The sequence below is a fragment of the Buteo buteo genome, chromosome 10 (assembly GCF_964188355.1).
Source record: "Buteo buteo chromosome 10, bButBut1.hap1.1, whole genome shotgun sequence".
NCBI classification, from domain to species: Eukaryota; Metazoa; Chordata; class Aves; order Accipitriformes; family Accipitridae; genus Buteo; species Buteo buteo.
Window position 1 is genome coordinate 2,290,769 of NC_134180.1, and position 18,321 is coordinate 2,309,089.

The following is an 18,321-nucleotide window of genomic DNA, read 5'->3' on the forward strand; positions in this document are numbered from 1 at the left end:
GACGTGCCGCAGGCCATCGGTTACACCCGGTTACACCGCCACCCACAGCCTGAGAACGGGCAACTCATTACACCGAATGAGGGACTCCTTCTAGGACAGCTCTGGGGTAAGCAGCAAAAAACCATCGCAACGGTGAAAAAAAAAAAAAAAATACTCAGCCCAGGGCAGGGGGATGGCAGAAGCACGGCCGGATCGGCATCGATCCCAAAGGTACCCCGAGCCGTGGGCTCTCCCCTCGGCTTTGGGGTCTTCCCGGGTGAGCAGAGCGGAGCAGCCCAGCCATCTCCTCGCACATCCCCCAACACCTTTACAAGAAGCTAATTTAAGACCCACTGCCTTTTATTTTTAGGGGATATCTGATTATGTCCCACAATGCCTTTTTATATTGCCTGATAGGCTGACTATTTCCGTACAGCTGTTTACACCCGCCGGTGCCAGCGCTGCCCAAATGCCGGGGGTGAAGGTGCCATTTGCCGGGGCCAGCACTGAGCATCCCTCCTCCTATTCCCTCCCTATTCCCACGGGGTCCTGGCGACGTGTCCCCAAAAGCAAATGGCACCAGGGACACACACGGGTGGATTTACCCCCCTCGCTGTCTCTGCTTGCTCTTGCTAAGCAGAAAATTCAGTGCTGCATCCCGAGAAAGCACGCAGTGCAGCCAGCCGGAGCTGCGGGAAGATGCTCGGAGCCTGAGGATTTGCTTTGGGCTCCCTGATTTTGGGGGATACAAGCTCAGCTAGCACAGGAGGAAAACCATAAAATAGCCAGAGGGCTTTGCTGCAGCCCCATAAACATCAGCTCTTGGGGGGTCCAAGCCCCCAGGGAACGTGAGGTCCAACCCTGTGGGTCTGGGCTGGGATTTTGCTCCCGGATTGAGGAGTTTAACCTGTTTCTCAGCCTCGGGGAAACACAGCCCCGCAGAACAACAGCCTGATTTTAGCACGGGCAGCCGAGAAGTTTACAACCCTGCAACCCCTTCCCTCGTCTGCCCTTCTCGCAGCCCCTTCCCTCGTCCATCCGTCCCTCTCGCAGCCCCTTCCCTCGTCTATCTGTCCCTCTCGCAGCCCTTCCTCCCTCCCCGAGCCTCAGCCCAGAGAAGATCCGATGCCAGGGAGGTGGTTGAGCCCGACCACGAGCCGTGGCAGGGAGGAGGATTACTTACCGGGCAAAAAGCCACCGCTGCCACCACCTACACAATGCCACCCGCTCCCAGCAGGATTAGGTGACCATTCAGGACCTGCTTTGACTTAATCTCTAAGCAAACAAACTGATCCCTAGGATATTTTATTATTATTATTTTATTCTTTAAGCAGAATTCAAGGGCTATATCGCATTCAGGGGCAGGTGGCTCATCACTCCCCTGCCCCCAGCCTTGCCAAACCCCCATGGCCGAGATGCCCTGCAGATCCTCAGGGCAGAAAAACCTCTGCAGCTGGGAAATTTTTGTTTTTCCTCCCTAAGAAAAGCTTTTGGGGTTCTTCCCCTCCAAAAAACCACCCCAAGCATCACTGGCACAGGCATCCCAGCTGTGCCCATGCAGCGAGGAAGGGGCTGCAGGGACCACAGCTGGACAGTCGGCCACAGCTGGACAGACGGCCGCTGGCCACAGCTGAGTTCGGCTTGTTTTGAAAGTCAGGGGTATTTCAGCGCCAGCATTTCGCAACCATACGGGTGTCACAACAGCAACAACAACTGCAGTTCTACTTTGCAAACAGGGTCCGCGGCCACCCAGCACCCCCGGCTCTTTCCTGCTCGCGTCCGGCTGCAACAACTTCACCCGGGAGAGTGTTATTTCCAAACCCAAGAATGGAAAATGACTTGAAGCAGCATCAAAATTGAGTATTTAATGGTTTTTTTTCCCCACCGAGAGGGGCTCGGACCTGCCCCATCCCCTGTGGGGCTGTGCTGGATGCTCAGATCCCTGCAAAAATCCCACCGGGATGCTGCGTGCCCCAGCACACGAGCTGGGAGAAGCGGTTAGAAACCATCTTCTCCCTCTGCCATGCGAGAAACGCCTGGGTGATGGCAGGAAATATTTTCTTTCTGCAGTTTTAATGTTTTCGCATGGCTGATCTCAGGGCCGGCAGCCCCAGGGGCAGCTCAGCCTCTGGCACGGCCGAAGCTTTCCAGGCTTTGGCAGCAGCCTGGTACAGCAAAGCCACAGCTATTGACTTACTATTTTTTTTTTTCAACCAGAACGTTATAATAATAATAAAAGAAATCCTAAAACAAGAGTGTCGGGAGCCAGGCAGCCGCCTCCACGCGCTTCCCCGGCTATCGGGTGATCTGGAAGGAAAGGACGCGGCGCCCTTATCGGCACACACACACATTCCCCTGCCCGCTTGGCAGCGGAGCCGTCCAGAGGTTTGCAGCGTAAACATATTTTGCTCAAGCGGGCAGCCGGGGGTTGAGCTAAGGATAGCTGGCTTGGTAGGAACCAGAGAACCCCCCCAAAAATCCCATTTTTGCAGCAAATCCCCATCTGTGCATGCAGGGAAAGGGCTGATCCCGGAGCGAGCAACCAGCTGAGCTTTGCGGCAATAAACACAGGACCAAGAGCAATAGCCCCCCCCCCCGCCTTAAATCTGCTCTCCTGGTGTTTACTAGCTCTTTGCAAGCAGATTGACTTTCCCTCATTTTTTCACATACAAAACCGCCGGGAAAGCGGAGTGAACCGGCTTGGGGCCCCCCAGGACCGTTTAGTGGAGCCCCGGCCACCTCCAACCGGCTGGGACCCCCCCAGGCTATCACTGTCTCCATCGCAGTGCCGGGATACGGTGGCATTTACACAGCTGCTTAACAGAAAAATCCCTCTCCCTGCTTCATATAAATCCTTGCATTTAAAAGTAATTGGGTGCAGGCTTGCTAACGAGGTCGGTAAATGGGGAGGGGGTTTAATTGCAAGCTCCTGGTGATGTATGGGTGTCTCTGCAAGCTGGCTCGGAGCCTTCCTTGCCTCCAAACTGGGTTTGGCTCAAGGTTTTTTTTTTTTCTGAAACCAGCTCAAAACTGCTGCTTCTTGCAGGGGTGGGGGGAAAAGGGGAAGAAAAAAGGAGCATGACCCTATTTCTGGAGATTTTGAGATTGGGGAGCAGATGGGGATGACCGGAGCCATAGGGTTTGCCAGGGTTGCCCCATTCAGGACCTGCCCTGGGAGCGGGGTGAGATGGTGGGGGACGGGGAGCAGCAGGGGTGACGGCCCCCCCCAGTCCTTGCCTTTTCGGCAGGGGACAGCTGTGTCCCCACCAGCACGCTCACATCCTCCCTGGTGCCAGATGCTCCGGTGCGAGCAAGGTTTTAGCCGCGGGGAGATGCGGTGGTCGGGCTGCGGGATGCCACCGCGCCGCGTTCCCCCTAGACGTGGCAGGGGACAGGCACCCCGCACAGGACGGAGTTTTCGGCGTGATTTGCGAAGCAGCGGCCGGGAGAGATGGCAAACGCGGTCACGGTGGGGAGCGATGCTGGGAGCAAAGTCCCATCGCGTCACGTCCCTGGTACAGGGCACGGCCGTGTCACCCGTAAATCCCAGCCCGTCCCCGCGTGCCGGCGTGGGAGCCGTGCCGTGGCCCCAAGCCGGGCCAGCACCATCCCCACGGGCCCTGTTTGTGTGCCAACACATCACGCGCCGCCGTCCGATGACTCGGGAGGGGGATATTTTTTTTTAGTGTTGTTGTTTTTTTGAAGAAAGCCAAAATATTTGCGTCCGCATGGGGATGGCTCTGGGTCCCGGTAGGAGCGGGGACACCCAGCTCGGTGGGGAGGGTCCCTGCTGGCACCCGGCGCCGGCAGCTCCATCCTCCCGCGCAGTCTCTGCTGTTTATACATAGACATGTTTGTGCGCGGCGCCCGGCTCCTTCCTCGCTCCCAAACAACTGGATAAAAGTCAAAAAGTCATAAAAATTTTCCATTGCCCAAGGGAGGGAGCGGTGACCGCGTGAGAGGCCGGGCAGCCTCACAGCGAGGGACCCCAAACGGGGGAGGTCAGCCCCACCAAAACAAGAGGTTGGGTTTGATATAGTGAATAAAGGCGGTGGTTTGCTCCCGGCAGCCTGTGGCATCAGCTGGCCCTGTGGCAAACCCGGCACCGGTAGCACCCGCCACCGGGGCTTGTGGGGCTTCTCGGTGACCACCCTGATGCCCGTTCGCACCGCCACGATGCTGCCAGGGACAGGACACATGGCACACGAAACGTGTCCATCCAGCTGCTCCAGACCCTGGTTTTTGGCATAAACCGACCCTGGTTTCTCTGCAGGTCTTCCCCTGCACCTGGAAGGGCTCGCTGCCTGCACCGGCTCCGTCACTGCTCTGGGAAAAAGCTGCGATTCCTGTTGAGCCGGCGTGGAAAGCCCCAGCACGGGGATGCGGGGACTTTGCCTGCGGTTTCCGTGGGTGGGAGCAGCTCCGGCAAACAGGCGGCTGAGTCAGCAGGCGGAGGACGGCCGCGATGCCGCCCCGGCATGTCAGGGTGCACGGCTGCTTCCCGGCGCTCCGGCAGAGCTCCGGCACTGCCGCGTGAAGGGGGACCCCGGCGATGCTGCCAGGGTTAAGCAGTGCCGTTCGCAGCCCTGGTACTTTTGCAGTGCTGGAGGTTGGAGCAAAACCAAAGCAGGGGGCTGAATGTGTGTCCCTGAGGGGCTCCAGGACCTGCTGGCACAGCGTGAGTCCCGTAATCTGGGGACGAGCAGGTCCCCATGCTCCTCAGCACCCATCGGCACCGACTCGCTGCTCCCCGGCGTGTTGCCGTCCCGTCGGCTGCAAAGATGCTGAATCTGGACGGTGCATCCCCACTGAGTGGGGCATCCCCATTTGGGCAAAAATCCAGATTTATCCCGGCTGACCACCCCTCCTGCAAAAAGACCAGCCCCTGCTGCCCCCATGGTGGGTGTTCTAGGGCGAGCTGCACCCTGCGGGGCTCAGCCCAGCTGGGATGGGGGAAGGCGGCTCTTGTTTTGGGAGCTGGACCGGTGCCCGGGCCAGGAGGCAGCAGCCGTGCAGCTAATCCCTGGCCCTTGCAAGGCTGCGCCGGCGCCGGCACATTCTGTCCCTGCCAGCGCCGGGACGGCCACGAGCTTCGCGTGTCACCCTCCCCGCGGCACGGCCGCTCTGACCGACCCCCCCCCACACACCACTGACCCTCCACCAGAGGACAACAGCCTCGAGCGAAGACCACCGTTCCGCCGTGCCGGGACTGAGCATCCTCCGGAGACGGGGAGAGCTGGGGGAGAAGGAGCAGCCCCCTGCAACGCGCTGCTGCCCCTGCTCTGAGCTGCAATGGGGGGGGTCCTGGCACCCCAGCACCTGGGGTAGAGAGGTCCCACACGTTTTTGGGACTGAAGGGCAAAAAGGAAAAGAGAGAGGGGTCGAGTGGGGTGGGAGTGGGGGGGGGTGGTGTGTGTTTCCATGCCCCTCAGAAGGAGCAGATTTTGCTGGGTGGTCTGGGAAGCATTTTCCAACACGCCGAGCCAAGAGCTATAAATACTCCCAGCACTGTAATTGCGTAACACATCTCCCGCCCGGCTTCGGGTCTCCGTGCCGTGGCCGGCATCACCGCACGTGGCTGTCCGGGTTCAGCAGACCCCCAGGGAGACCCCACGTGCCCCAAATCCCCCCCCTGTGCCAATAAACAGGAGAACAGCTCGGGCTGTTCAGTAAGGACTTTGGAGCCGGGGAAGATAAACAGCAGAAGGTTGGTGGGAGCACTGGCAGCACTACCAGTGGTTGCAAAAGCACTGCCCGGGGGGGGTCTGGGTCTCACCCCCGGCTCCAAATATCCAGACAAGGTATTTTTAGCCCCCTCTGGGATTCAGGAGCGCAGCCCTTTACTGGCAAGAGACCCAAACCGGCTGTGCCCCCCCTGCCTCACTGCACTACTGTCCGGCTTTGCGAGGAAAAAAACCTGGAGGCATTTGCAAGAATTCGCGCTGGAAAGATCCCTCCCATGTGGGGACCGGGAGCGGTGCCCACCAGCGCTGGAATCCCCAGGCTGGCATAGCGTGTCCCGTGGCTGTCACCCTCCCGGCGTGACGTGCTTTCCCAGAAAAGTACAGTGGGACGGACGGGGTGCTCGGCAGCTCGCCTCCCCCTCTGGCTTTGGGAATAAGCAGCCCCTTGTGCAGCTGGGGCAGATGATCAGGGTCTGACCAGCGGCCCCCGGCCGTCTCTGCCGCTCGGCGTTTGCCGGCGTAGAATGGCTCCCTTGTGCCGTGCCGCGGCGTGGCGGAGGTTGGCTGCACGCTGGCCCCCCGGGGTGGGGGGGCTGATCACAGGGTTTCCTTCGGAGGCTTCTTTAACCAGGGGGGGTTGCAGCGGATCTGTGGTTCGTGCCCTCTCTGATGCCACCGAAAAAGCCCCAGCGTGGCTAAACCGCCAAGCCACGCAGCACCGGCCGCCGCTACCGCGAGCGGTGGATCCGGGCACGCATCTTCCCGAACCAGGATGCAAACAAATTCACTGCGAGGCCGGTTAATCCTATTCCGAGGAAGATTACTCAGTGTGGCTGGGGATGCCAAAGAAAAATCAGATTTGAATAAAGGTTGCACAAGCACCGGGTTCTTGCAGGCAAACGCGGGGACGAGTTATCTCGCTGGGCTGCGGCCAAGCGCCTGGCCCACCACAGAAGCACGTGCTCCGACACAGCCACGGCGCTGAGCAGCTCAGCAAACAACAACAACAAAAAAAAAAAAGGGGGGGGGGGAAGGGAAAAAAAAAATAATCACATTCCAGTGGCAATATTTTTAAAACAGCACAGTCTGTGGAAGACATAACTTAAGCCCTGACTCAAGCCTTGCTTTGCCCGTGCCAAGATTTGCTGTGCTCAGCAGAGATGTGGAGCACAGAAATGCTGTTAAAAACCCAAATCCCAACCCAAGGAAGCAGGTGAAGGAGCCTCCCTGCTCTTCCTGCACGGCAGCAGCCGTTCCCAGCCGGCACAGCGTGAGGCTGATCCCAAGCCTTCTTGGGAATGACCGAGCCACTGCGGGAGCGTCCCGGTTCCCGGTTGGACCTGCCGGGTCCCTGCCAGGCATGTCTGTCCTCCGATAGCCCAGACACAAATAGGAAGCGAGCGTGGAAAAATACAACAGGATCGCTTGCAGCCCTGCTAAATCGGTGACGGGAAAAGGGCCAAACCTGTACGGAGGTGGAGGAGCCGGAGGCACGGCATGGAGCACTGCTCCCGGCACTCACTGGGGGAGCCTGACATCCAGGCAGGGCAGCGGGGCTCCGAGCACAGGGGATCAATCCAGTTAATCCCAGTGTAGAGTGAGATCTGGGCGCAGGGTGGAGCTGGGTGCCCGCAGGGCGATGAAGCGAAGGGAGGGATCACTCCCGCTCCCGCCAGCCACATGAGCTGCACGGCTCCAGGCAATGGGAAGGAGAAAGAGAGCAACAGAAAAATATCCAAGCAACATCTGGGTTTAAAGAATTTATTTCAAACAAAAATTCCCCAACAAGAAGTCGTACAAAAAGAATAGAGACAAGAGTGGTCATTATAAAAGTGTTCACACATACAAAAAAAAAAAAAAAAATCATCTGAGCAATCCCCAGCGAGCAGAGCGCGGCCCCAGCACAAAGGCTAAGGCACGCTTGGCTTTGGTTGTGCGTGGGGAAGCGAGCAGCCTCGCGGGCAGGATTGTCTCAGTGAGGGAATGCAAAGGTCCTCAGCACCCAAACTCTGCTCAGGTCATGCCGGAGTGAGCGGGGTCGGCTCCTGGCACCTATGCTCGAGCGGTCCTTGCTACAACACCCGGCTCACCGGTTCCCACACTGGTGGGCACAGGTTGCTGCTGTGTCCTCACCGCGCCGGGGCCACCGACCCCTCTACGGGCACAGGATCAAGCCTGTCCTGAGCAGGACTTTTGGCCCTGAAGGACTCATTTCAACTCCACATCTCCCATCAGCTTTTGTGGCTGCCACCAGTCTCGGACCGGGCTTCCTTCTCATCTCCTTGGCCACCAGGGAGATGCCAGAGCCACACAGCTCCAACACCCCCGTGGTGGTACGACCGCAGTTTGGGGGACGGTTCCAGCCCCGTCACGGGGGAGGCATCAGCACGTTGTGCAGGTTTGGTGCTGACACACAGGAACCAGCCCTTCTGTTCTTGGTAAACGGCACCAAAACGCTGCCACAGATGGTAGATTCATCCCCCAAGTCCTCTGCCCCGGTAACAGCCCATGGAAGCCTTTACGGTTTTGGTAGACTAGCTCAAACCGTTCTCCCTGCAGGCATCACCAGGCTCATGGCAAAGATTATCAGCAGTGGAAAAAGTCTCTGCTTCATCTGGCCAGAAAAGGCCTTTTACTTTGTTAGGGAACCGCAATCCTGGTGAGCTACTGCAGGAGAAGGGCTGCCCCTGCATCACCACAGGACTCGAATCTGAGCAACATTAAAATATTTGCTAGTAATCCTGAGAAACACCTCCAAGCTCCTGTTTTCCATGACAGGAGTTGCCAGAGCACGGCCACTGCAGGCAAGGGGAGAGCAAATATCCCTGCTTTGAACCCCCAAATCCTGGGGCAGTTATTAACCCTCCGCATCCTGCCCAACTATACACGGAGCCGCTCCACGCCGCGGGGTCTCACACGTTCTCCTACCACGCACGAGTCCACAACACCACGCTTGATGTCGGTCCGTGGGACAGTCACGACAAGAAGAATTGAGGGCAGTGAGCGGGGCTGGGGTCTCAGTGCTGCAGGAGCTCCGGTCTCACGGCCACCGCAGACCCGTTTCCAGACCGAAGTGCTGCAAGGGTGCAAGCTTTCCATCCCAAGGGATCGCCACGCTGTCAACAGCATCCGATGCGCTTCTCTCAACAGGTCATGCAGCGCGGACGGATGTTGTCCGAAGGGGGGTTTGGATCAATCTGCAAAACCAAGTTGAGAGTCAAAAACCTCGGCAGCGGGTACATCCCAGCCCCCTCCACCAGCCCTCCCAGCCTAGGGGGATTTGTTACCTCCGAATACAGCGGAGGTGGTCGGAAACGAAACTCCTGGATGTAGGCGAAGAAGGGACCTTCCAGGATGCCGCCAAGTTCGCTGCGGCACGGCGGAGCCAGGCTCTGCTCGGCCTCCGGGCTGGACACTACTGCCGAGTATTCAGGGGGAGCTGAAGAGAGGAGAGAACCATCAGGGAATAGGAAACACTCTCCATTAATGGGAGGCATGCAGGTAAAAGGGCTTCAAATCCACTATTTTCCCAAACCCTCCCAGTTCCCTGGGGAAGGAACCCAGGAGATGCAGCACCCCAACCAAAAAAATTAAGTAAAAAAGCAAAAGCTGGTCCTGGAGCAAGAGGCACGGTTGAGAACTTGCTCTGCCCCTCGCTCTCCAGAGCGGGTTGACCGGAGGGTTTGCAGCACCCAGACAGATCCCAGGGAGAGGGAGACGCTCACCCTCCGGCTGCTCCGGGATGGTGCTCAGCCAGTCCAGGTTGACGCTGTACTGGCTACTGACGCTGGATGTGCGGCTCCCGAACGGATGCAGCGGGATCGTTCCGATGACAAGCGGCAGTTCAAGGAGCAGCTTGGATGTCCCAGGAATATCCACACAAACCTGCAGACACAAGAGACAGCAGGGAAGCGTAGCTGTTGGTGTTTTCCCAGTCCGGAGGGACAGATATCTCCCCAGAGCACTGGCTCGAGCTGGCCCAGAGGGAATTCTTGCAGCAGGCTGCAAAGGGAGATGCAAATGCTCCTGCACGAGCCCTTGTGCTGTGCATGAGGGGCAACGGGGAGAGCACGCAACAGGGTAATGGGGAGAACCCAAGACCTCATACAAATCACCAGCCCCCAAATCTCTGCACCGGCCCAAAGCGGGCACAAGGAGCACGGCTCTGGTGAGAAGGGGAAGGCTCAACACTGAGCTGAGCCGCCTGCAATGCTCCCCGCGAGGTCCCTCACCTTCAGGGAGTATTCCACCTGGATGATGCGGCACTGGAGGATGGACGGACCCACCGGTGGGATCTTCAGCGCCCGCCCGTGCCACACTTCCCGCTTCCCTGCTGCAATGGAGTCACCGACGATGCTGGTCACCACCGACTTCTTCTGCTTCTTGGTGCCTCGAGCGATGAAGGTCTGAGTCTGGATGATGGCCGCCTTGGGCACCACCGCTCGGCTTGTGCAGTTGTCGATCTCGGCAAAGATAGGGATGACCTCACCTACCAAAACAGACGCACACGTTGGAGGAAGGGAGACGGAGCCGGGTCCTGCCTCAAGGAATTCCTGCATAGGATCACCAAGAGTTGGTCATGCTATCTGGCACTGCAGGCACAAGGTTTAATCCAGCAGAAGCCTGTCCTGAGGAGGCTGCCCACATCAGGCGCACACACTGAAGCTCTCTGACCGATTTCGTGCCAAAAGTCAAGAGCCCGGCTCACGGTGACCCCAAAGCCCCTCCCGCCAGGGTCTACCCCAGGGCCCGCAGAAGTTCAAGGGCACCAGCACATCGTCTCACCGGGGGTGTAGCCTTTTCGGTCAATCTTGGCAGTCACAGAAACCTGGCCACGATTGCAGTACCAGGCACGAGCAAGTTTCTCCTTAGCACCTGCCTGGGGAGCCTGGAGAAAGGGAAATATTTAAGCTATTTAGTAAGAAAGGATGAAACTCAAAGCAAGCACCTCCCTGGCGCTGAGAACCTGCTGGGGAGCATCAGCAACTTCTTAGGCATCTGATGCAAGATGCTGTTGCAATGCATTAAAGTTTCCAAGAACTAGGAGAGTACAGATGGCCTCTACCCAGTCCAGGTAATGCTGGAGGGCACAAGTTACAGGGGGGCTAATATTCCCTCTGGAAATCAGGCCAACATTGTAATGCCGGAGGGGAGCCAGACACCTTCCCCGTGGGCTTCCCAGGAAGTTTTGGATGCCACAGCCCCAAGGTGGAGCAGGGGGAACTCACCAGCAGCGCAGGCGTGTTGATGTCGATGGGTTCAATCACAGTGAACTCCTTCTTCGCTTTCTTCACTGTTGACCAGGGTCTGTGCAGTTTGGCTTTCACCCAGTAGCGGACGCTGCCGTGCTTTCCCTCGAAGGAGGTAGCCAGGGTCCTGTGCGTAAGCAACGAGCAATTTAGAATGGCTTTGCTGAAAGTATCTCATTTCTGAGGTGCCCTGTCCCCCCTCCCAGGACCTGTGTCACGCACCAAGCGGCTCCTCACCCCCTTTGCATTAAGGCAACAACAACAAAAAAAAGTCAACTTACTCGGGGAGCTGGAAGGTGAAGGGGAACTCGTGCCTTCCTGCCTGCAGGACGGTGACCTCACCATTGTCTGTGGGCAAAACAGATTTAAGACTATTATCTCTCTCCTGCAGAACTTCCTCCCTCGGCAAATCAGTGGCGGAGACGTACAGTACACGGCAAAAGAACAGCACAACGGCACAGGAATATTTCTGCCAGGGTTTAACTGCAGCAGCACTACCACAGCTGTGACATGAGAGCCGGGCACGTCCTGCGGGTGCCGGGCACTGTCTGCTTTCCACGTGTCTCCAGGCACGCACAACGCAGGGGCACGTCCTCGGAGAGCTGGGCAGCTTCCCCAGGTGGGCTCACTTCATCCTGCAGCCACCCTGCACTGTGGCTTCGGAGCGAGAGCCCAGAAGTCCCCGGCCAAGCCAGGAGCAGCTCTGGGGGGGGGCTGCCAGCCAAGCCCCCTGTGCCCCCCAAGGTTTGCACCCCCATCCTGCCCGCATTGCACAGAGCAGCTGGGGTTGGAAGGGACCTCTGGGGACCAGCCAGTCCAACCCACCCCCGCCAGCTCAAAGCAAGCTCCTGAACCTCCATAGGAGTTTTCCAACGTCGCTTCCCTGCCGGAGAGCACCCACAGCAAAAGGGGGAGTCTTGTGTGAGGCCAGTCCCTAACTGGGGTGCCCTGCAGAGCAGCAGGGTCTGGTTGCACACCCCAGGACCCCGGGGTACACTCAGCGTTTGAGGCGTCTGCAGAGGACCCATGCACCCTGTCCCCAGAGCACCCAGACCCTAAACCTCCCCACGCACCCAGATTTCAGCTGGTTGGGGTGCCGCACCCAGCAACTGGGTGTCCCGAGGCACCCAGATTTCAGCTGTTTGGGGCATCATGCACCCAGCAACCAGGGTGTCCCAAGGCACCCAGATTTTAGCTGTTTGGGGCGTTGTGCACCCAGCAGCTGGGGTGTCCCAAGGCACCCAGATTTCAGCTGGCTAGGGTGTCCCAAGGCACCCAGATTTCAGCTGTTTGGGGCGTTGTGCACCCAGCAGCCGGGCTGTCCCAAAGCACCCAGATTTCAGCCGGCTGGGGTGTCACGCACCCAGCAGCCGGGGTGTCCCAAAGCACCCAGATTTCAGCCGGCTGGGGTGTCTGGAGCACCCAGCAGCACCCCACGCTGCCCCAAACCCCCCCCGTTATTTCAGCTCGCGGGGGTCTCCGGTGCACCCCCGCTCTCGGAGCCGACCGGCACAGGGGAGCACCCCGCGGGTGGGCGTCTGCCGTACCTGGGGGTGCCAGCAACGTGTCGCGGTGGCTGAGAAACTCCACCTGGTCGCTGTAGCTCTGCGTGTAAGCGGTGCTGGACCCGGCGCTGCGAGACTCGGTCCAGTGGACGCGGGCGGCGCCCATCGCCCGCAGCCTCAGGGCTCCCAGCCGCGCCGCCGCCGCCAGTTCCAGCACCACGCGGCCCGAGACCGCTTGCCCGGGGCTAAAAGCCACCGGGTCGTCCCCTTCCGTCGCCTCCAGGACGATGAAGAACCGTTTAAGGCGGTCGAAGATCATGGCGAGAAGCCTTTTTTTTTTTTTTTTCTCCCCCTCCCTACCGCCACCGCCGCCGCCGCCGCCGCGCTTTAAGTCCCCGGCGCGCCCCGGGGGCGGCCCCGGTGGGGCGGGACGGGACGGGACGGGGCGGCCCCGCCGGGGCCCTGCAAAACAAGGCAGAGAGCATGTGCGGGCCGGCTCCGCCTCTTCCCGGCCCCGGGGGCTGCGGGCGTGGGCTCCCGGGGCGGCTGGGGGGGCGTGGGGGGGTGGTCCAGAGGGGGACCGGGCACGGCGGGGGTCCCCATGCCGGCGGGGGTCCCGTCCCGGCGGGGGTCCAGTCCCAGCATGGATCCAGTCCCACCGTGGGTCCTGCCCCACTGTGGGTCCTGTCCCAGCATGGATCCCATCCCAGCGTGGGTCCCATCCCAGTATGAGTCCCATCCCAGCGGGGTTCCCATCCCAGCGGGGGTCCCGTCCCAGCATGGGTCCCATGCCAGCGTGAGTCCCGTCCCAGCGTGGGTCTCGTCCCACCATGGGTCCAGTCCCACCATGGGTCCTGTCCCAGCATGAGTCCCATGCCAGCATGGGTCCTGTCTCAGCATGGGTCCCGTGCCAGCGTGGGTCCCATGCCAGCATGCGTCCCGTTGCAGCATGGGTCCTGTCCCACCGTGGGTCCAGTCCCACCGTGGGTCCTGTCCCACCATGGGTCCCATCCCACCATGGGTCCCATGCCAGTGTGGGTCCCGTCCCAGCATGTGTCCCATCCCAGCATGGATCCCGTGCTAGCATGGGTCCCATCCCAGTGCAGGTCCCCAGCTCCTCCAGCTGCCCCGCGACCCTGATGCTGCCACCAAGACATCCCGAGGGGCGTCAGCCCACGGGAAGGTGGTCTGGGAGCAGGACGGTTCACAGGGCTGAGCACTTCCAGCCCTGCCGTGGATAACCCCCTGTCTGCTGCGGTGTTGCTCGGTGCACCCCCAAAACCCCCTCCAGCTCCCATCCTGCAGTCCCATCCCACCTACAGCCTTGGCACCGGCCGGAGAATCCCCGTTCCCAGGGTCACAGCCAGCGGCTGTGCCAGGGGGATTTCTCTCTCGGAGCAGCAGCCCCTTTGGTTTCAGTTCCCGCAGGAAAGGGCCAAGGGCCGCACGCGGATCCACGTCCTTCCTTTCCCAAGAGCCGTTCCCAGGGGTCGGAACAGGCTGCAACTGGATCTGGGCTCCTCGCACGGCGCGGCCAGGCCAACTGGCGACGAAGGGAAAACTGGTCTGGGACATCGCTTCACTTATTTCTAAGAAATCAAGAACTGGCTCCCATTCAGCTTGTGCAATTACAGAGTGAGCAATACATCTTCCCTGCACTTTTTAACTAGGCGAGCGCTGGTTTTCTACCGGCTCGTACTGGGGTTTGTGTGATGCCGCTCCAAAACCCAGCGACAAATTACACCTGCATAGGCAGGCACGGTGTGGGGACTCGTTCTGTCGGCAGCATCTGCTGCTGCCGGTGCTCAGCTGGGGTAAAAGCATGAAAACTGGGAACTGGTGATTCTCAGGGCGGACATCACCATTAGCAGCGCCCCGAGATGTTGTAAAAAGGAGGAGAAAGGGGTCTATGCCCCCCCAAAGGGTTAATCAGCTTTAGAAACTTCCACTTTAGTCATGATTGTCACATTTGCAGAGCACCAGAGCTCTCCACCCCGGGCATGGGCTGCGGATAAGACAAAACAGGCATTAAAAATGTTACTCAGCATTTGGCCACCAAAGTTTTGAGGATTTTTGAGTTGCTCCCAGCCATGCTGGGCAGGACCTGCTGTGCTGAATTGGGTTGATCTCAGCCACTGAAAATGAGCTGGGCTGAAGCCTTGCAAAGCTTTAGCTGTCTCCAAAGCCTAACTGGAATTGTCTCTCTCCCTCCCCAAGGGAAGGGGACCGTGTTTTATTTTATGTGCATGACCATTTGCTGCCACGAGCAAACATGAATCATAGCAAACTCTGTAAAGGGAGCCCAACAGCAACGGGAGAGGGAAAGAAGGAAGAAAGGCACGTCACAGCGTGAGTTAACGGGTGACGCCAGCTCTGGGAAGGTGCCTGGTGTCCCCGTTGCGATGCACGGTGACATTAGGGGTGGTGGGGCTCTCGAGACGGGTGGGAGCCTCGGCCGGGCCAAGGCATGGCATCCTGCTCATGGCACCTTCCTCCTCCCGCTTTTCGGCACACAGCCCTCAGCCCGTGACTCAGCCTTCGCCCACGGGATGAGAATCTCTGCAAACCTCCCTCCCAGCGTCAGCCGCACGAGATGTCCGCAGCTACCCCTCATTGCCTCCACGCGGGGTGCGAAGCCCCTCTCTCACCTCTTTGGGACCCCAGCGTCGGGAGAGGGTCTCTCCTCTCTCCTGGGATCTCCAGGTGCAGGGGCTGTGGGACCACAGCCAAGGGCTTTCCATTCAGGAATGCTCCTGGGTGCCCAAACCCAACTAAAACCCAGGCCAGGCTCGGTGGAGGGAAGATCTCCAACTCTTCAGCCCCACCTAGAGTCTGGCCAGGCTTAAGCCGGTCCCAACAGGAGCTGACACCCCTCCCCGGCTCCGAAGGGGCTTCTCCATCCCTGACCCGCTGCTGGGACCCGGTGGCTTCTCCCCACTGACCCTGGAGCCACACAAGGGTCCCTGGGAAGCCAGAGAGAGGGGGATGCAGGAGGTAAAAAGGCGAGTCAGCAGCTCTACCCTGACCCAATACGGGGACAAGACGGGACAATGCAGAGCCTTGCACAAGCGCACGCTCCCAGCTTGAGGAATAAACTCCGTCCCTGCCGGATTTGCGAGTGTTGCGTATGTAGGAGGATTAAGGTGCTGATCAAGGGCCACCCCACAACGCAACAAGAGCCCTGATGTGCTCTTAGCCCAAGTGCCATAACTCTCCTGGATGTCTCCAGGAAAATAAAACGGCTTGCTTTGCCTCTCAGCGGGGCAGGACCTACACCTCTGGGAAGTGCTGCAGGACCCCTGGACAGAAGGGATCGCTGCACAAAAAGCATTTATGTTTCCTAGGGCTCTCTCTCCAGGGCCTTCCTTGCCTTGCCTTTGCCCATTAAACCCCTAGCTTTTCCTCTCTTCCTGCTCCCTATCTAAGATGATTACACAATATACATTTAATGGCCCTGCCACGCAGTCTGAACATCTTTCTTTAACCCTTTTTCTTGTCCCACAGCGCAGCAACCCAGTGCCAGCGCTTACCACCCTGCCAGGAAACTGCAGATAAACTCACAGCTCAGAGGAGAGCAGAAGGGAGGGCTCTTATCTCTGCCTAGCTTCCCTCCTCTGCACTGCCTTGTTACCATGACAAAACCTGCATTTTTTAAACACCATGCAGACACAGTTGATCTCATCGAGAAGCAACAAGAAGGGAGCAGTCACAGGGACCTTCCGATGATGGCACGTTTTCAGCAGCTTCTCGCCAGCTGACATCAGGAAGGTCCTCACGCTGCCGTTGGGGACGGTGGGGCAGAGCAGGACCCAGCGGGATCCGAAGGAAGCAATTTTGGCTGCGGAACAGCGCTTCTCTGCAGCCCACAGCCTTCACTCCCTTAAAACGCTCCTGCAATCACGTGCCCGTGTCCCTCTCACAAAGCAGAAAAGGAATCCGCGTATCGACAGAGACAATAAAACCCCAGCCCACAAGTTCTGGCAAGGCTCTCTGCTCCCCAAGGAGCCCAGTTCAACTCGCCCCGTGCTGTAGGCGAGGGCCAGAAACCATCAGCTCCAAGCTACAGGAGTGCAGGGTGCTGGCGAGGCCGAGCAGCTCGTGCAATTCCTCCAGCCCCTGGCCAAGCGCCCTTCTCCAGATGGCTCCAGGGGCTTTTATCATACACAATCCCAGCAGCAAAATCCAAACATGCTCGCAGCAGCTTGTGGCTTCCCTACAGACATTCACTGCGGGGATAATGGGGAATAAAACTCACCCTGTAACCTTATAGCTAATGCGGACACCATCCAACCACTGCAGTGACCAAATGCTCAGGACCTTCTCTGCTGGAGTTCAGGTCAAGGGCTTCTCCCATGTCCTTAATTGTAATCAGGGCACTTAGCACAGTTGCAGCTGCAAAGGGGCCATCCTTAGCCACAGAATGGAAGAGCCACTGCCAAAAGACAGAAACTCCAGAGTAATTCAGGTGTTTGGAGCAGATGACAAGGTACAGTCATCCAGAAATAGAAAATATGACCCCCCAGTGCAGTCCAGAGACAAGAACATCTCTGGGAAGGCAGCTCACGTCCTCTTTCCAATCACTCCAGTTTCTTCCTGCAACCTCTACATTTGCCAGCTAGGGCTGGCACCACTTTCTGGGTTGCAGTTGGCCACTGACACAATTAAATGCCCTCAGCATGAGTGAAGTCCTACAGCCATTTCCAGTGCTGGGCGGCCCATAACACTGTGTCACAGGCAATAACAAGGCCATCAGAAGCAGGGAAAAGGGAAAAAAAAAGCCACAGAGCCATGACTGTACAACTCATTGGAGGGGAGGTTAAAAGACATGCACTTTCATAAGAAAAGACAGAGTTAATGAGCAGATGGACAGCTGAGATGTCCCGTGTCCCTCGGCTCTGGATCATTTCATCCCAACCACACAAAGAATTCAAGTGGCTTGTCCTCTTGCAGTAGATCTAAGCAACCTGACAGCTGGGCATGCAGCCCCAGCATCAGGAAACTGAAAACAAATATTTGCTGAACTACTAAGTGCTCTTTCCACACTTGCGAACAGACACTTCTATTTGCACTTCCCTGTGCAAACAGAACAAAAGCCACAACTCTTTTCGTGCTCACCAGCTCCGAGTTTGCAGGCAGCCTCCTAGAAACCAGCAGCAGAGAAACCCTCAGCAAAGGTGAGAAAGAGGGTGTCCAAGAGGGACAACCCTGCTTGGGTTGGCAAGCACCCATCAGGGCAGAGGTTCACCCGGAGGGGATGCCTGCAGCCCAAGGGGGTCCCAACCCAAGGCCCTGGAGCAAAGAACTACCCCCATACCTCCAGCCTTACCAGGGATGAGCTGGCAGCGGCGGTACAGGAAGGTCTGGTAGGCTGTGTAGTCATGGTAGACGATGTTGAGCCCCATGCTGCGGCTCTCCAGCCAGTGCGTGACAGCGCGTCCGCGAGCATACACCTCCAGCGCCCGTAGCCGCAGCGTGCCGCGTAGCTCCAGCTGCACCCGGCCGTGCAGCAGCTCCCCGCTGCCGTAGGCGCCCCACACTTGTCCGTCCTCCAGCTTCACCGCCAAGCTCCGTATGCGTCCCGGGAGCTGCATCGCTGCCGGCCCTGCTTATACGGAAGCTCCAGGAGGCTGGTCCCCACCTTGGGACAGGCAGCTGTGCAGCCCTCCAGGGAGGGGAGGAAAGAGCAAAGGCTACACCGAGATCCCCTAATTTATCCCTGCTTCTAACTGGCCCAACCCTGCAGGCCTAACCTTCCCCAGGTTTGGACCGAGACCCTGTTTTGCAGTGATGTTTTAGCGCTGACCTCATGCGCGAGGCCGATGTCGGGCCGAGGATGGGGCCGCGGAGGCAAGCGACGTGTTTTTAAACCAATCGAGAAATAACGTGACTTCATCTTATCTCTGA

The 18,321-nt window shown here is 58.6% G+C and overlaps 1 protein-coding gene across 2 annotated transcripts; it reads right to left on the reverse strand.

The window, feature by feature from the left end:
• Positions 1-7,410: 7,410 nt before the first annotated feature.
• ARRDC2 (arrestin domain containing 2) lies at positions 7,411-18,269 on the reverse strand. 2 transcript variants are annotated; one of them, XM_075037938.1, is made up of 8 exons: positions 17,744-18,269; positions 11,194-11,260; positions 10,892-11,039; positions 10,449-10,551; positions 9,896-10,152; positions 9,389-9,548; positions 8,951-9,102; positions 7,411-8,860 (listed from the first exon to the last, which is right to left on the reverse strand). In XM_075037938.1, exons 1-8 carry the CDS (start codon positions 18,006-18,008, stop codon positions 8,807-8,809), a joined length of 1,206 nt encoding a protein of 401 aa, XP_074894039.1. In that variant the 5' UTR covers positions 18,009-18,269; the 3' UTR covers positions 7,411-8,806. The 2 variants fall into 2 exon arrangements, with proteins under 2 accessions (XP_074894039.1, XP_074894038.1); XM_075037937.1 differs by lacking the exon at positions 17,744-18,269 and adding an exon at positions 12,460-12,790.
• Positions 18,270-18,321: the final 52 nt, after the last annotated feature.